Genomic DNA, 15,497 nt, shown 5'->3' with positions numbered 1-15,497 from the left:
TATGGGGAGAACAGGAACAAGAGGCGGTATGCAAGATTAAGCAAGCTTTAATGCAAGCTCTGGCGCTTGCATATCCTGACAAGACTTTCCATCTATAGCTTGCCACAACAGAGCAAGGGTTAAGCACTGTGCTGCTGCAATAAAGTGGAGCCAGTTTAAAACTAGTGGCTTATGGATCTAAGCATCTGTCCGAAGTGGAGAAGGGGTATTCAGTGTGTGAAAAAGAGGTCCTAGCCCTTATCTGGTCCCTGCAACATTGGGAAATCAAAGTGGCCTGGTCATGACTAGAAGAATAGAAGTTAAAGATGAAATTCCAGTTCTGGTCATCCCTAGCTGTCTCGGCAAAGAATCAATCATGCTCGCCCATCAGCAAGGACATTTCTGTATGGAAAAGATGGTCAAAAGAATCTTAACAGTTGGATAGTGGCCAGAGGTTGCAAAAGACGCTGAAAACACATCTGGAATTGCCTCATCTGTGCTGAGAACAATTTAGACCACCGAGTCAGGAAGGGTCCAGTTTTATACCAGCCAGTCAGGGGGCCAAGGCACCGCCTCCAGATCAATTACATTGGCCTTTTACTATGCTCTGGGCAGGGGAACTACTATTGTCTAGTAGTGGTGGATCCATTCTCCAAATGGGTGGAGGCTTACCCAGCGAGAAACAACATCGCCGCCACCATAGCACGCTTACTATTAGAGCGGATTTTCTTCCGCTTTGGCCTCCCAGAGATCATAGACTCGGACCAGAGGCCTCATTTTGTCGGGGACCCACTTAAAAACAACTGCCTGGCTCTACACATAAAGTAAAGGTTTCACATGGCAGGCCACCCTCAGAGCTCCAGGCTAGTTAAATGCACAAATAGAACCATCAAGACTGCACTCCAAAAAATTAGAGAGAGTTTCAGTAAAAAACTGGTCCAAAAAGCTGCCTTTTGTATTAATGGCAATTAGGTCCTCTTTAGGGTCACATGGGTACACACTCCATGAAGTGTTAACAGGGAGGCCCATGAGAACCCTAGAACTATTGTGGCTGGGAGGAGGGGTCCCTCCAGATCTGTATCAACCTCCCAATGCTAAGCTTACATACAAACAGAACATAAAACTCATTCTGCCGATTAGTTCAGTTTCACAGGATAATTGAAAATATTGACCTATCAGGGCTTTCACCTACCCCTTCCCAGACATGAAGTCATTTCAGAACTTTTTTTTTTCTTTTTTTTAAAACACCATGCATGATATCCAGTATGGTTTAAATTCACTGCTTTGCAAAGGAATATGTGAAAGGCACTCATCACTACAGAACCCTTTTGTGTTTGAATTGCAGGCAGACACAATGCATTCGTGTGATAGGATTGGTATTGTGACGGTTCCAAAATGGCCAATGTGAGAGGCACAGTTGAACGTTATATGGAGGAGTCATGAGATCTGAGTTCACATGGATTAATTTGCCAGGAACTTCTTTTATACAATAGGTGGTATGGAGTGCCAGTGACCATACGTCCAGCCTTTAGGCTGGTGAAGCAGCTGTGGAGTGGCTTCAGTGCAGCCCTGTGTTTTAGCCCCAGTTTAGGAGTGCGAATTTCAAATCCTTCGAGTCTTCATGTAAAATAGCTACACAACACATATTTACTTAGGCTTTATGGAGGTTTCTAGCACGCTTTGCTTTGAGGGGCAAGTCACAGGAAGTGGCCGTGAGACAAAGTGTACGCACAGTGAGAAGTAACTGGGCGGGAAGGGGTCGCAAAAATAAAAAGATTGACAAAAATGCACGCACGTTTCATTATGTGAGATTAATAGAAAAAAATAATAGTACCTGTTACACCTTTAGTCAGCAACATTTCATCCCATTGACTTTGATTGGTTAATACTGCCTGAGATAAAACAAACCCAGAATTGAATATCTCTAAAAATGTCAACAATTCCATTGAACTCTAGAATTATTCAAATAACAAACAAAAGTTATACCTGTAGTTGAACTTCTTTCTTCTTTCCTGCCATTTTCCTGTGATTACATGAAAAACAGCAAAACATAAAACACTTCTAAAATATACTCGTTGCTCCGTAAGTTTAGCTCCATATAAATTGTGGTATGGGAACTGATTTACACAGAATGCCTTTTCCACACAGTAGCGTTCTATGGGCCACTAAGATCAGCATAGCTCCACTAAAGTCAATGTGGCAAGGTCCATTTACACTACCAGAGGATCTATCCCTAAATAGAGCTGACTTCACTGGAGCTAAACTGATTGGCACTAGCGAAGAATCTTATCCGGAAATGCACCATTTATTTACAGAATTAGATATAGCACAGGAAACCACATTACAAAGTTCACATTTTCAACATATTGGGGTTTTCAGGACATTTCAGTCCCCATGTCGTTGTATCTCCCATTGCTCTGATGAGACCGCCTACGTGGCCAATGGGTGGAATGGAAGTTGCTGTGATCTGAACATATTCCCACAAAGTATTGGAGTAAGAGCTTCAACTCAAAGGGCATCAAATCCAACTTTCTGTCATTCATTATTTGAGATCTATTTAGCCTAATGACCTGCACATAACTCATTATAAGCTTAAGATTTTTGTCACGGTTATTTTGAGTAAAAGTAACGGAGAGGCCACTGGCAATAAACAAAAATTCAAAGAAGCCCACGATCTAAACCAGGGGTGGGCAAACTTTTTGGCCCGAGGGCCACATCTGAGTGGGAAAAGTGTACGCAGGGCCATGAACGTAGGGCCGGGGAAGGGAGTGCGGTGTGCAGGAAGGGGTTCAGGGCAAGGGGTTGGGGCAGAGGAGGGGTGCCAGGTGTACGAGGGGGCTCAGGGAAGGGGATTGGGGTGCAGGAGGAGGTGCACAGGGTGGGAGGGGGCTCACGGCAGGGAGTTGGGGTGCAGGAGGGTTATGGGGGGCAGAAGGGGGCTCAGGGCAGGGAGCTGGGGGGCAGGGTACAGGAGAGGTTCAGGGTGCAGGCTCCAGCCCGGCACCGCTTACCTTGAGCGGCTCCGAGGTGGCAGCGGCGCGGGGCCAGGACAGGCAGGCAGGCAGCCTGCCCTGGCCCCACGCCGCTCCCAGAAGCGGGCAGCACCATGTCCTCGAGGTCCCCTGGGGGGGACGGCGCGGCAGAGGGCTCTGCTCTCTGCCCTTACCTCTGGGTACCTCCCCCGAAGCTCCCATTGGCTTCGGCTCCCCGTTCCTGGCCCACAGGAGCTTCGAGGGAGGTATCCACAGGCAAGGGCAGCGCATGAAGCCCTCTGCCCTGCCCCTTCCCCCAGGAGCTGCTGGCACGTGGTGCCGGCTGCTTTTGGGCGCGGTGCGGGCACGGAGGTGGCAATCCCATGGGCCGGCTCCGAAGCCCTGAGGATAATAATGCAATTAGTGTTTCAGAGGGTGGCTGAAGGGTAAGGTGGGGGGGGTCCAAAATATTCCTCCTTACAGCCCCAATAGCGTAGCATTGCCTGTGTGCGCACAACAGACACCCCGTGTAGACAACTAGTGCTATGACACACATGTGCACACGTTGCGTCCGATGCAGTGAGCTGTAGCTCACGAAAGCTCACGCTCAGATAAATGTGTTAAGTCTCCAAGGTGCCACCAGGCCTCCTCTTTTTTTTTTTTTTTTTTATCTGCACCCACGTGACGCTGGCACACACCTGTACACACAGACAGAAACACGAAACTGACACCTTGACACGTGCGTGACCCTGGCCCCCGCTTGCACGCAACAGACACACACGTCCACCACTGCCGCACACAGACACGCGAGAGACGCTCAAGCCACTGACACGCACGCGCACCAGTGCGCACGCTCCGCGCCCGGCTCAGCCTCCACACGGGGCTGGCGGCGGATAACGGCCGCTCCCCCACTCACCCCTCCCGCAGCCTTCGCCGGGCGCTCCCGCCCAACGGGCCCAGCCAGAGGCAGAGCGGCCCTTCCCAAACCGTTCGTCTCCCTCCCCCGCCACCCCCTTCCTCAGCCCCCCGCTCCGCCCGCTTCTCCACCCGCCCTCGGACAGCAACGCGCAGGCGCGACTCTGATCCCGTGCGCCGGTGCGCGCTCTCAGGGCCGCGGGGCGCCTGATGCGCGGGAGCGCCACCGCGCGGGCTTGCGGCGTGGCGCGGCCCCCTGCTTCCCTTCTCCCCGTCCAGTGATGCGGAGGGGCCGGCAACTCGTCCGAATTCGTCCCCTTGCTCCGTGCTGAGCGTGTAGAGTCTAGGCGGTGCCGCACTGCGGTCTGGAACGGGGGAAGGGCGGCGGTGCAAGGATTTTGGAAGGAAGGAGAGGTCTGAGGCCGTGGGACATTTCCCTCAGCTTAGTCCTTCCCTAACGCTCTTCCGAGGCGCCGGGGGTGGGGGGGCGACTTCTTTCCGTGGGCGGCGTTGGCTCTGGCTAAGCGTGGTCTGACATCAGTCCCACCTCCGCCTTTGCGTTGTCTGGGATTTAGCAGACCTATGGCCTGTGGCTGTCATTGTGGAAGGAAGCTAAGCCTTAGTCCCCTGAGTGGCATGTGCGGACTGCAGGCTGCTTTGTTCCTCTAGCCCTGTGGGCATGCATGGTCCTTGACTAGGGTGACCAGATAACAAGTGTGACGACTCAGGCCAGGGAGTGGGGGGTAATAGGTGACTATATAAGAAAAACTCCCAAATTTCGGGCGTGTCTTGATAAAATGGGGACATCTGGTCACCCTGTCCTTGATACAGCTTTTAGCTATGAAACGGGAAAATGGGCAGCTCTCAAAATTCAGTTGGGTTACTTAAAGGCATAGATTAAGGTCCTTGTTTAGGGCTTATAGAAAACAGCTTTTGCTCATGGGAGGGGGAAAGCAGCCCAGTCATTGGACACCTCCCAGGATGTTGGAAAACCTGTGGCTTTAGACTAGTTATCTGGTCCTAGGCTGTGCAGGGATGTTAGAGTTCTAGTTCTCCTTATGCAACCCACGGCATTAACGGGGAGCCCAATGTTATCTAGCAACTTGGAAAAATCTTTAGGTGTTTAATTCACCTTGCTCCTTATCCCTGTCTGTGATATCTGGGGTTTAATTAGGAAAGCCACCATTCTTATATCTGCTGTGCCAAGTAAAATACTTCTTGTGGGAAGGGGTAGTAAGTGATGCAACTATGAAAAACATATGTAGGTCCAGAGCTGAGTGACCACTAAATACGTGAAGAGTATTTTTTTTTACACGTACTAATCACATTGCAATTATGTGTGTGATGTACAGGAAATAGACGGTCTAGATCATAGGCTGATCCTGATCCATAAGATGCTTTGACTTAAGTTGGAGGAAAGTTGTTTGCATAGTATATCAAAACAAAGAAAGCAGAATTGAAAGGATTAAGTAAAGCTGGAAGCTTTTATGTTAAGAGTGACTCTAATTTTGTTCTGGAAGAGACACAAAAATTGATATACTAGAAATCAGTCTTATAGAACACACAACCATGTCAGGTAAAACTAGTTTAAAACAAAGGGATACCTACATCACAAATCTAATGATTTGAAAACTAGTATCCGCCTGGAAGGGACCTTGAGTCATCTAGTCCAGTCCCCTGCAATCATGGCAGCATTAAATATTATCTAGACCATCCCTAACTGATGTCTGTCTAACCTGCTCTTAAAAATCTTTAATGGATGAGGTTGAATCCATGGTGAAAAAATGCTGTCAAAACCAGCAGTGTCAATAAAGGGAGATTTGCAATTCTGTGTGAAATGGGGTATGAGAGACAAAGGGGCTGCTGAATTATAACCCAGTCTGCTGGCTTAGATTTAATTAGAGTGTACAGAGGCTGTTTGAACTCTGGGAAGAGCTTGTTGAGGTTCTAAATAAAGTTTCACCAGAATTGTCCCAAAAACTACAAGATCCAGAAATACAAGGTTGCCTGCTCTTTTTGAAAGAGTTTTTACGAAAGCTTCCTTCCTTGAATCTGGAGCTTCAGAAACCTCAGCTAACAGTATTTGATAGCATTGAAATAATTACTACATTTAGAATGGCAATCACTGACATAGTCCAGCACCTACAAGAGGAACAGGACTTCTCAGTTTTTTATGAGCTTAGTCAGTTTTTCAGCTGTCAGGATGAGAATGTGCAGCAAAAAGTTGGCTCAGCTGTAACCGAATACCTGAGTATCCTCTCGGAGGATCTTGAAAATTGTTTCAGTGAGGGAAACTTTTTCCATCAGTACACCTTTGTGACTGACCCATTCAACAATTCTGGTTCAGCTTTGTTGGCTGCAAACAAACATTAAAAAAGTATGTTAGATGGACACTGAGCTAGAGGACACGAGTTTCAAGTGTTTGGTTGAACTACTTTGTAGACAAGGAGCAATACAGTTAGGAAAGGGTCCGAAGTCACAACACCCATCACAAGCGTCCATACGGAAAGGAACTCGGAGGAGGAGACAATCGGAACAGGAAGCAGCAAGACTACAGGTGACACAAATGCACTGACCGAGTGACGAGCTAGCAGGTCACACCATGGATGAGCTATTGGAGAATCTGGATCCAGAAACAGTAGAGGCATCTCAGACCGCCATGGACGATCCAAATTACGAGACAAGCCTGACGGAGGTAAAGACCTCGGACCTATTACAAAGAATCCATGATCGTCTAGCAAATCTCCCAACCAAAGATAATAGCTCACTTGAAAGAGCTATAAAGGATCTTCAAAATGATATGATGGCAATCAAAGCAACAATGGCCAATCTCGCTGAGCAATTACGAGTTGTTAACACTACAACTTTTGAGCTGATAGGATTATTGCAAAGAAGGGTTCCTCTTGCTGTTCCAGTAAGCTTGCCATCCATTGCAACAGACGTACACGCTCTAATCTCTCCAATGCCCGCATCAACAGTTCCATCAGCACCCATGATTCAGCCCTCACCTTGGCAACCAGCTATACCCCAGCCTTTCTCCTCTTCTCTAAACACTTCTGTAGGCATTGGTCCTGCAATGGGATCTTTCCCACCTGGGCAAAATCCTTTCATTTAAGCTCCTTTAATAAATAGATTTAAAAAAAAAGACAGATTAGCTTCCTTTGATGCTCTGGATTTAAGGAATCTCAAGTAACTCATGCTGAAAATGTTCAATGATTCAAGAATGAACACGTACTTCTGCCAGCCTGCTGTTACAGTACAGGAGTTCTGGAATAACGTGTACCTGTTTGAGGACACCTACAAGCACCTAGCTAAAGTTGCTTTGCTTTTCTTGTCCCTGTTTTCTACTATTGTGCTGTATGAGAGGGCATTCAGTGCACTTCATTTCCTGAAAAACAAGGATCAAAACCACCTCACTGATGCCAACCTCAAAGCTTCTCTTCTAATTTCACAGGAGACCCGAGATCCTGCAGACTTTCCTTTCAAAGAGCTGCTGAGATTTTGTAAGTAATCTGATCCACACAATGGATGTGGTAAAACCCAGAACTTTTATCATCACGCTGTATTTCTAACATACAAAATAATATGATTATATTTGTTGTTAACATTATAATTACTGGATTGGGTTGATTTTTTTTTCTGTTTCTGAAATAAAAAAATTGAAACAATTTGCGGAAATGTTTTTTCATTATTATTTGGACTTCTATTATGTCAAAGCATTTTTAAATTTACTTTAGAATTGTTGTACAGACAACCACTTTTACCAAAAAACAAAAAGAAACAATCGTAAAAAAGACAAAATGGTGGAAAGAACTTTATTTGTGCTTCTATTTTGTTAGGTCATAATAACATAAGAATGGCCATACTGGGTCAAGACCAAAGGTCCATCTAGCCCAGTATCCTGTATTCTGACGGGCCAATGCCAGATGCCCCAGAGGGAATGAACAGAACAGCTAATTGTCAGGTGAACCATCCTTTGTCGTCCATTCCCAGCTTCTGGCAAACAGAGGCTAGGGACACCATCCCTGCCCATCTGGCTAATAGCCATTGATGGACCTATCCTCCATGAATTTATCTAGTTCTTTTTGAACGCTGTTATAGTCTTGGCCTTCACAACATCCTCTGGCAAGGAGTTCCACAGGCTGACTGTGCGTTGTGTGAAAAAATATTTCCTTTTGTTTGTTTTAAACCTGCTGCCTATTAATTTCATTTGGTGACCCCTAGTTCTTGTATTATGAGAAGGAGTAAATAACACTTTCTTATTTACTTTCTCCACACCAGTCATGATTCTATGGATCTCTATCATAACCCCTTGCCCTCGTCTCTTTTCCAAGCTGAAAAGTCCCAGTATAATTAATCTCTTCTCATATAGCAGTCATTCCAAGGAGAGCCTGTCCTAATAGCATCCACTATCACCAGATAAAGAAAAAGATCTTAAAATGGTTAAAGAAAACTTAGTCTGAATAGCATTCTCTCTGGCAAGAAACCACTTATCAATAGTTGTGGTTGTGAAATCCTCATTTCTTTATTGTTTTATCTTTATGGTCCCCACTTCCCTATTGTTTGTCTGTATGATCTTGGTCTGGTTCTTGGACTGTTTCTGTCTGTTACATAATTAATGTTGCTAGGTATAAATTAAGGTGGTGGAGTATGACTAGAGAATTTTGTTACAATATGTAAGGATTGGTTAGTAAAATTTTAGCAAAATGATTGGTTAAGTTATAGCTATGCAGGACTCAAGTTTCACTGTATAAACTGGGGTCCAAGGAGACCAGCGGAAAAGAACTGAGGAATAAGAAGGAAAGACCTGAAGGAAGAAGAACTCACCTCTAAGAAGCAAAGGAGTACTTGTGACACCTTAGAGACTAACAAATTTATTTGAGCATAAGCTTTTGTGTGAGCTGTAACTCACGAAAGCTTATGCTCAAATAAATGTTAGTTTCTAAGGTGCCACAAGTCCTCCTTTTCTTTTTGCGTATACAGACTAACACGGCTGCTACTCTGAAACCTCTAAGACACAGCCTAAGATCAAAGCTGCTAAGAATCCTCTGCATGATCGTGATGTGCAGCAACCAGAATCTAAACGAGACTGACCTTTCCTGGCCAACAGGGAAAGTCCGCCTGCCTGATCAGGATTGGTGAACATAGCATTGTATGCTTAGCATGTGTATTCTGCTTGGTAACTGTTAATAAACAGAGGATAAAGATATTACTGTGTAAGGCTTTTTCACTGGTAAAAGGTCCTACAAACCCGCAGGTTACACCCTGAGCCCTAGGAATTGGGTAAGGGTAGGTGTCTAAATTAAGAGGGTTACACCCTAAGCCCTAGGAACTGGATAAAGATGGGTGACCATAGAGTGTGAAGTAACAGAGAATTTTGTGTGGGTAACACTGGGTCCAGTTCTGTTCAATAAATTAATTCATCAATGATTTTGAAAATTACATAGAGAGTACATTTAAAGTTTGAGGATGATACCACGCTGGGAGGGGTTGCAAGTGCTTTAGAGGATAGGATTAAAATTCAAGATGATTGGGACAACTGGAGAAATGGTCTGAGGTAAACAGGATGAAATTCAATAAGAACAAATGTAAAATACTCTACTTAGGAAGGAACAATCAGTTGTACACATGCAAAATGGGAAATAACTGCTGAGGAAGGAGTACTACAGAAAGGGATCAGGAGGTCATAGTGGACCACAAGCTAAATATGAGTCAACAATGTAACACTGTTGCAAAAAAAGCAAGCATCATTCTGGGATGTATTAGTGGGAGTGTTGTAAGCAAGACAAGAAATAATTCTTCCACTCTACTCCATGCTGATTAGGCCTCAACTTGAGTATTGTGTCCCCAGTTCTGGGCGCCACATTTCAGGAAAGACGTGAACAAATTAGGGAAACTCCAGAGAACAGCGACAAAAATTATTAAAAGTCTAGAAAACAGGACCAATGAAGGAAGATTGAAACAATTGGGTTTGTTTAGTCTGGAGAAGCAAAGACTGAGAGAGGCATGATAACAGTTTTCAAGAACATAAAAGGTTGTTATGAGGAAGAGGGAAGTAAATTGTTCTCCTTGACCTCCGAGGAAAGGACAAGAAGCAATGGACTTAAATTGCAACAAGGGCAGCTAAGGTCAAAAATTAGGAAAAACTTTCTGTCAGGGTAGTTAAGCACCGGAATAAATTGCCTAAAGAGATTGTGGAATCTCCATCATTGGAGATTTTTAAGAGCAGGTTAGACAGACATCAGTTAGGGATGGTCTAGATAATATTTAATGCTGCCATGATTGCAGGGGACTGGACTAGATGACTCAAGGTCCCTTCCAGGCGGATACTAGTTTTCAAATCATTAGATTTGTGATGTAGGTATCCCTTTGTTTTAAACTAGTTTTACCTGACATGGTTGTGTGTTCTATAAGACTGATTTCTAGTATATCAATTTTTGTGTCTCTTCCAGAACAAAATTAGAGTCACTCTTAACATAAAAGCTTCCAGCTTTACTTAATCCTTTCAATTCTGCTTTCTTTGTTTTGATATACTATGCAAACAACTTTCCTCCAACTTAAGTCAAAGCATCTTATGGATCAGGATCAGCCTATGATCTAGACCGTCTATTTCCTGTACATCACACACATAATTGCAATGTGATTAGTACGTGTAAAAAAAAATACTCTTCACGTATTTAGTGGTCACTCAGCTCTGGACCTACATATGTTTTTCATAGTTGCATCACTTACTACCCCTTCCCACAAGAAGTATTTTACTTGGCACAGCAGATATAAGAATGGTGGCTTTCCTAATTAAACCCCAGATATCACAGACAGGGATAAGGAGCAAGGTGAATTAAACACCTAAAGATTTTTCCAAGTTGCTAGATAACATTGGGCTCCCCGTTAATGCCGTGGGTTGCATAAGGAGAACTAGAACTCTAACATCCCTGCACAGCCTAGGACCAGATAACTAGTCTAAAGCCACAGGTTTTCCAACATCCTGGGAGGTGTCCAATGACTGGGCTGCTTTCCCCCTCCCATGAGCAAAAGCTGTTTTCTATAAGCCCTAAACAAGGACCTTAATCTATGCCTTTAAGTAACCCAACTGAATTTTGAGAGCTGCCCATTTTCCCGTTTCATAGCTAAAAGCTGTATCAAGGACAGGGTGACCAGATGTCCCCATTTTATCAAGACACGCCCGAAATTTGGGAGTTTTTCTTATATAGTCACCTATTACCCCCCACTCCCTGGCCTGAGTCGTCACACTTGTTATCTGGTCACCCTAGTCAAGGACCATGCATGCCCACAGGGCTAGAGGAACAAAGCAGCCTGCAGTCCGCACATGCCACTCAGGGGACTAAGGCTTAGCTTCCTTCCACAATGACAGCCACAGGCCATAGGTCTGCTAAATCCCAGACAACGCAAAGGCGGAGGTGGGACTGATGTCAGACCACGCTTAGCCAGAGCCAACGCCGCCCACGGAAAGAAGTCGCCCCCCCCACCCCCGGCGCCTCGGAAGAGCGTTAGGGAAGGACTAAGCTGAGGGAAATGTCCCACGGCCTCAGACCTCTCCTTCCTTCCAAAATCCTTGCACCGCCGCCCTTCCCCCGTTCCAGACCGCAGTGCGGCACCGCCTAGACTCTACACGCTCAGCACGGAGCAAGGGGACGAATTCGGACGAGTTGCCGGCCCCTCCGCATCACTGGACGGGGAGAAGGGAAGCAGGGGGCCGCGCCACGCCGCAAGCCCGCGCGGTGGCGCTCCCGCGCATCAGGCGCCCCGCGGCCCTGAGAGCGCGCACCGGCGCACGGGATCAGAGTCGCGCCTGCGCGTTGCTGTCCGAGGGCGGGTGGAGAAGCGGGCGGAGCGGGGGGCTGAGGAAGGGGGTGGCGGGGGAGGGAGACGAACGGTTTGGGAAGGGCCGCTCTGCCTCTGGCTGGGCCCGTTGGGCGGGAGCGCCCGGCGAAGGCTGCGGGAGGGGTGAGTGGGGGAGCGGCCGTTATCCGCCGCCAGCCCCGTGTGGAGGCTGAGCCGGGCGCGGAGCGTGCGCACTGGTGCGCGTGCGTGTCAGTGGCTTGAGCGTCTCTCGCGTGTCTGTGTGCGGCAGTGGTGGACGTGTGTGTCTGTTGCGTGCAAGCGGGGGCCAGTGTCACGCACGTGTCAAGGTGTCAGTTTCGTGTTTCTGTCTGTGTGTACAGGTGTGTGCCAGCGTCACGTGGGTGCAGATAAAAAAAAAAAAAAAAAGAGGAGGCCTGGTGGCACCTTGGAGACTTAACACATTTATCTGAGCGTGAGCTTTCGTGAGCTACAGCTCACTGCATCGGACGCAACGTGTGCACATGTGTGTCATAGCACTAGTTGTCTACACGGGGTGTCTGTTGTGCACACACAGGCAATGCTACGCTATTGGGGCTGTAAGGAGGAATATTTTGGACCCCCCCCACCTTACCCTTCAGCCACCCTCTGAAACACTAATTGCATTATTATCCTCAGGGCTTCGGAGCCGGCCCATGGGATTGCCACCTCCGTGCCCGCACCACGCCCAAAAGCAGCCGGCACCACGTGCCAGCAGCTCCTGGGGAAGGGGCAGGGCAGAGGGCTTCATGCGCTGCCCTTGCCTGTGGATACCTCCCTCGAAGCTCCCGTGGGCCAGGAACGGGGAGCCGAAGCCAATGGGAGCTTCGGGGGAGGTACCCAGAGGTAAGGGCAGAGAGCAGAGCCCTCTGCCGCGCCGTCCCCCCCAGGGGACCTCGAGGACATGGTGCTGCCCGCTTCTGGGAGCGGCGTGGGGCCAGGGCAGGCTGCCTGCCTGCCTGTCCTGGCCCCGCGCCGCTGCCACCTCGGAGCCGCTCAAGGTAAGCGGTGCCGGGCTGGAGCCTGCACCCTGAACCTCTCCTGTACCCTGCCCCCCAGCTCCCTGCCCTGAGCCCCCTTCTGCCCCCCATAACCCTCCTGCACCCCAACTCCCTGCCGTGAGCCCCCTCCCACCCTGTGCACCTCCTCCTGCACCCCAATCCCCTTCCCTGAGCCCCCTCGTACACCTGGCACCCCTCCTCTGCCCCAACCCCTTGCCCTGAACCCCTTCCTGCACACCGCACTCCCTTCCCCGGCCCTACGTTCATGGCCCTGCGTACACTTTTCCCACTCAGATGTGGCCCTCGGGCCAAAAAGTTTGCCCACCCCTGGTTTAGATCGTGGGCTTCTTTGAATTTTTGTTTATTGCCAGTGGCCTCTCCGTTACTTTTACTCAAAATAACCGTGACAAAAATCTTAAGCTTATAATGAGTTATGTGCAGGTCATTAGGCTAAATAGATCTCAAATAATGAATGACAGAAAGTTGGATTTGATGCCCTTTGAGTTGAAGCTCTTACTCCAATACTTTGTGGGAATATGTTCAGATCACAGCAACTTCCATTCCACCCATTGGCCACGTAGGCGGTCTCATCAGAGCAATGGGAGATACAACGACATGGGGACTGAAATGTCCTGAAAACCCCAATATGTTGAAAATGTGAACTTTGTAATGTGGTTTCCTGTGCTATATCTAATTCTGTAAATAAATGGTGCATTTCCGGATAAGATTCTTCGCTAGTGCCAATCAGTTTAGCTCCAGTGAAGTCAGCTCTATTTAGGGATAGATCCTCTGGTAGTGTAAATGGACCTTGCCACATTGACTTTAGTGGAGCTATGCTGATCTTAGTGGCCCATAGAACGCTACTGTGTGGAAAAGGCATTCTGTGTAAATCAGTTCCCATACCACAATTTATATGGAGCTAAACTTACGGAGCAACGAGTATATTTTAGAAGTGTTTTATGTTTTGCTGTTTTTCATGTAATCACAGGAAAATGGCAGGAAAGAAGAAAGAAGTTCAACTACAGGTATAACTTTTGTTTGTTATTTGAATAATTCTAGAGTTCAATGGAATTGTTGACATTTTTAGAGATATTCAATTCTGGGTTTGTTTTATCTCAGGCAGTATTAACCAATCAAAGTCAATGGGATGAAATGTTGCTGACTAAAGGTGTAACAGGTACTATTATTTTTTTCTATTAATCTCACATAATGAAACGTGCGTGCATTTTTGTCAATCTTTTTATTTTTGCGACCCCTTCCCGCCCAGTTACTTCTCACTGTGCGTACACTTTGTCTCACGGCCACTTCCTGTGACTTGCCCCTCAAAGCAAAGCGTGCTAGAAACCTCCATAAAGCCTAAGTAAATATGTGTTGTGTAGCTATTTTACATGAAGACTCGAAGGATTTGAAATTCGCACTCCTAAACTGGGGCTAAAACACAGGGCTGCACTGAAGCCACTCCACAGCTGCTTCACCAGCCTAAAGGCTGGACGTATGGTCACTGGCACTCCATACCACCTATTGTATAAAAGAAGTTCCTGGCAAATTAATCCATGTGAACTCAGATCTCATGACTCCTCCATATAACGTTCAACTGTGCCTCTCACATTGGCCATTTTGGAACCGTCACAATACCAATCCTATCACACGAATGCATTGTGTCTGCCTGCAATTCAAACACAAAAGGGTTCTGTAGTGATGAGTGCCTTTCACATATTCCTTTGCAAAGCAGTGAATTTAAACCATACTGGATATCATGCATGGTGTTTTAAAAAAAAGAAAAAAAAAAAGTTCTGAAATGACTTCATGTCTGGGAAGGGGTAGGTGAAAGCCCTGATAGGTCAATATTTTCAATTATCCTGTGAAACTGAACTAATCGGCAGAATGAGTTTTATGTTCCTATTCATGTACAATCATATCTGGAATAAGACAAAAGCAATTGTGTTATAAATTGTGTGCTTTCAAGAGTGTATATAGTATGTATTTTCTCCACTACTGTCAGTTTGTATGTAAGCTTAGTATCGGTATCTGTTAAATTTATTAGAAATGCTGTCTAAAGAGGGATAACAGATCGTGTGTAAAGTGAGCAGGGGCTCAAGAGAGAGAACCAATGGGTAGTGAGTAAGGTTGAGCGAGAGACAGCATACATGATCTTTGGAAGGAGGGAAACAGCTCACAAAGGATTGGCAGGACATGGAAAGAGACAACTGATAAAAGGGCCAAAGGAGGGAGAGACAACTAACAATGGATACAGGAAAGGAAGGGCCACCAAGACAAAGGGATAGGGGAATGAGACATTCATATATCTGCATTCTCCACCACAGAAAATATCAATAAATAAATAAATAAATACTCTGACAGACTAAGACATTTAAGTTAAAACCTAATTTTGTTTAAGAGACAATACCAAAAATTTATATTTTTCAGAAGAAAAAGAGACCACAAATAGATTTAATAATACATGTATGCTAGTGCCACTGCAGGACTTGCCCTACACATTTACCAAAACATTTTATTTTATAAACTATATGAAACAGATGAGTTTCATTCTAATTTTTTATACTTTCAGTAATAGATGTTTATCAGGCGTGGTGTGGGCCTTGCAAAGCTGTGGTAAATTTATTCAGAAAACTAAAAAACGAGTATGGTGAAGATGACCTTTTGCATTTTGCTGTGGTAAGGATGTAAATTCTATTTAGAATTTCAGTGCCAAATGTATTTCTTTATCTATCTATTTATAGGCTACCTATCACCATAGTATCTGAGTACCAGTGGAGTCAGTGATGAATTT

At 46.2% G+C, this 15,497-nt stretch overlaps 1 protein-coding gene and 1 long non-coding RNA gene across 7 annotated transcripts in view; one reads left to right on the top strand and one right to left on the bottom strand.

Annotated features, from left to right (window-relative positions):
• Positions 1-3,933, bottom strand: part of LOC119851696 — a 53,096-nt gene extending 49,163 nt beyond the window's left edge. For 3 of the 4 annotated variants that reach the window (XR_006279209.1, XR_005291334.2, XR_005291338.2), the window contains exons 1-2: positions 1,966-2,808; positions 1,814-1,871 (exon numbers count right to left, since the gene is read on the bottom strand). This is a non-coding gene — a long non-coding RNA (uncharacterized LOC119851696). Of the gene's footprint in view, positions 1-1,813; positions 1,872-1,965; positions 2,809-3,867 lie in introns of those variants that run through there. The other variant, XR_006279210.1, reaches the window with a different exon arrangement.
• Positions 3,934-11,772: 7,839 nt separating this feature from the next.
• Positions 11,773-15,497, top strand: part of NME8 (NME/NM23 family member 8) — a 32,972-nt gene continuing 29,247 nt past the window's right edge. The window contains exons 1-4 of one of the 3 annotated variants that reach the window (XM_038388228.2): positions 11,773-11,831; positions 13,695-13,731; positions 13,826-13,883; positions 15,276-15,382. In XM_038388228.2, coding sequence (XP_038244156.1) covers positions 13,699-13,731; positions 13,826-13,883; positions 15,276-15,382 — 198 coding nt within the window. In that variant the 5' untranslated portion in view covers positions 11,773-11,831; positions 13,695-13,698. Of the gene's footprint in view, positions 11,832-12,909; positions 13,732-13,825; positions 13,884-15,275; positions 15,383-15,497 lie in introns of those variants that run through there. The other 2 variants (XM_043508730.1, XM_043508731.1) reach the window with 2 other exon arrangements.

Source organism: Dermochelys coriacea, chromosome 2 (assembly GCF_009764565.3).
Source record: "Dermochelys coriacea isolate rDerCor1 chromosome 2, rDerCor1.pri.v4, whole genome shotgun sequence".
Taxonomy (NCBI): domain Eukaryota; kingdom Metazoa; phylum Chordata; order Testudines; family Dermochelyidae; genus Dermochelys; species Dermochelys coriacea.
Note: the sequence above shows the minus strand (reverse complement) of the source record. Positions and strands in the feature narration are given on the sequence as shown.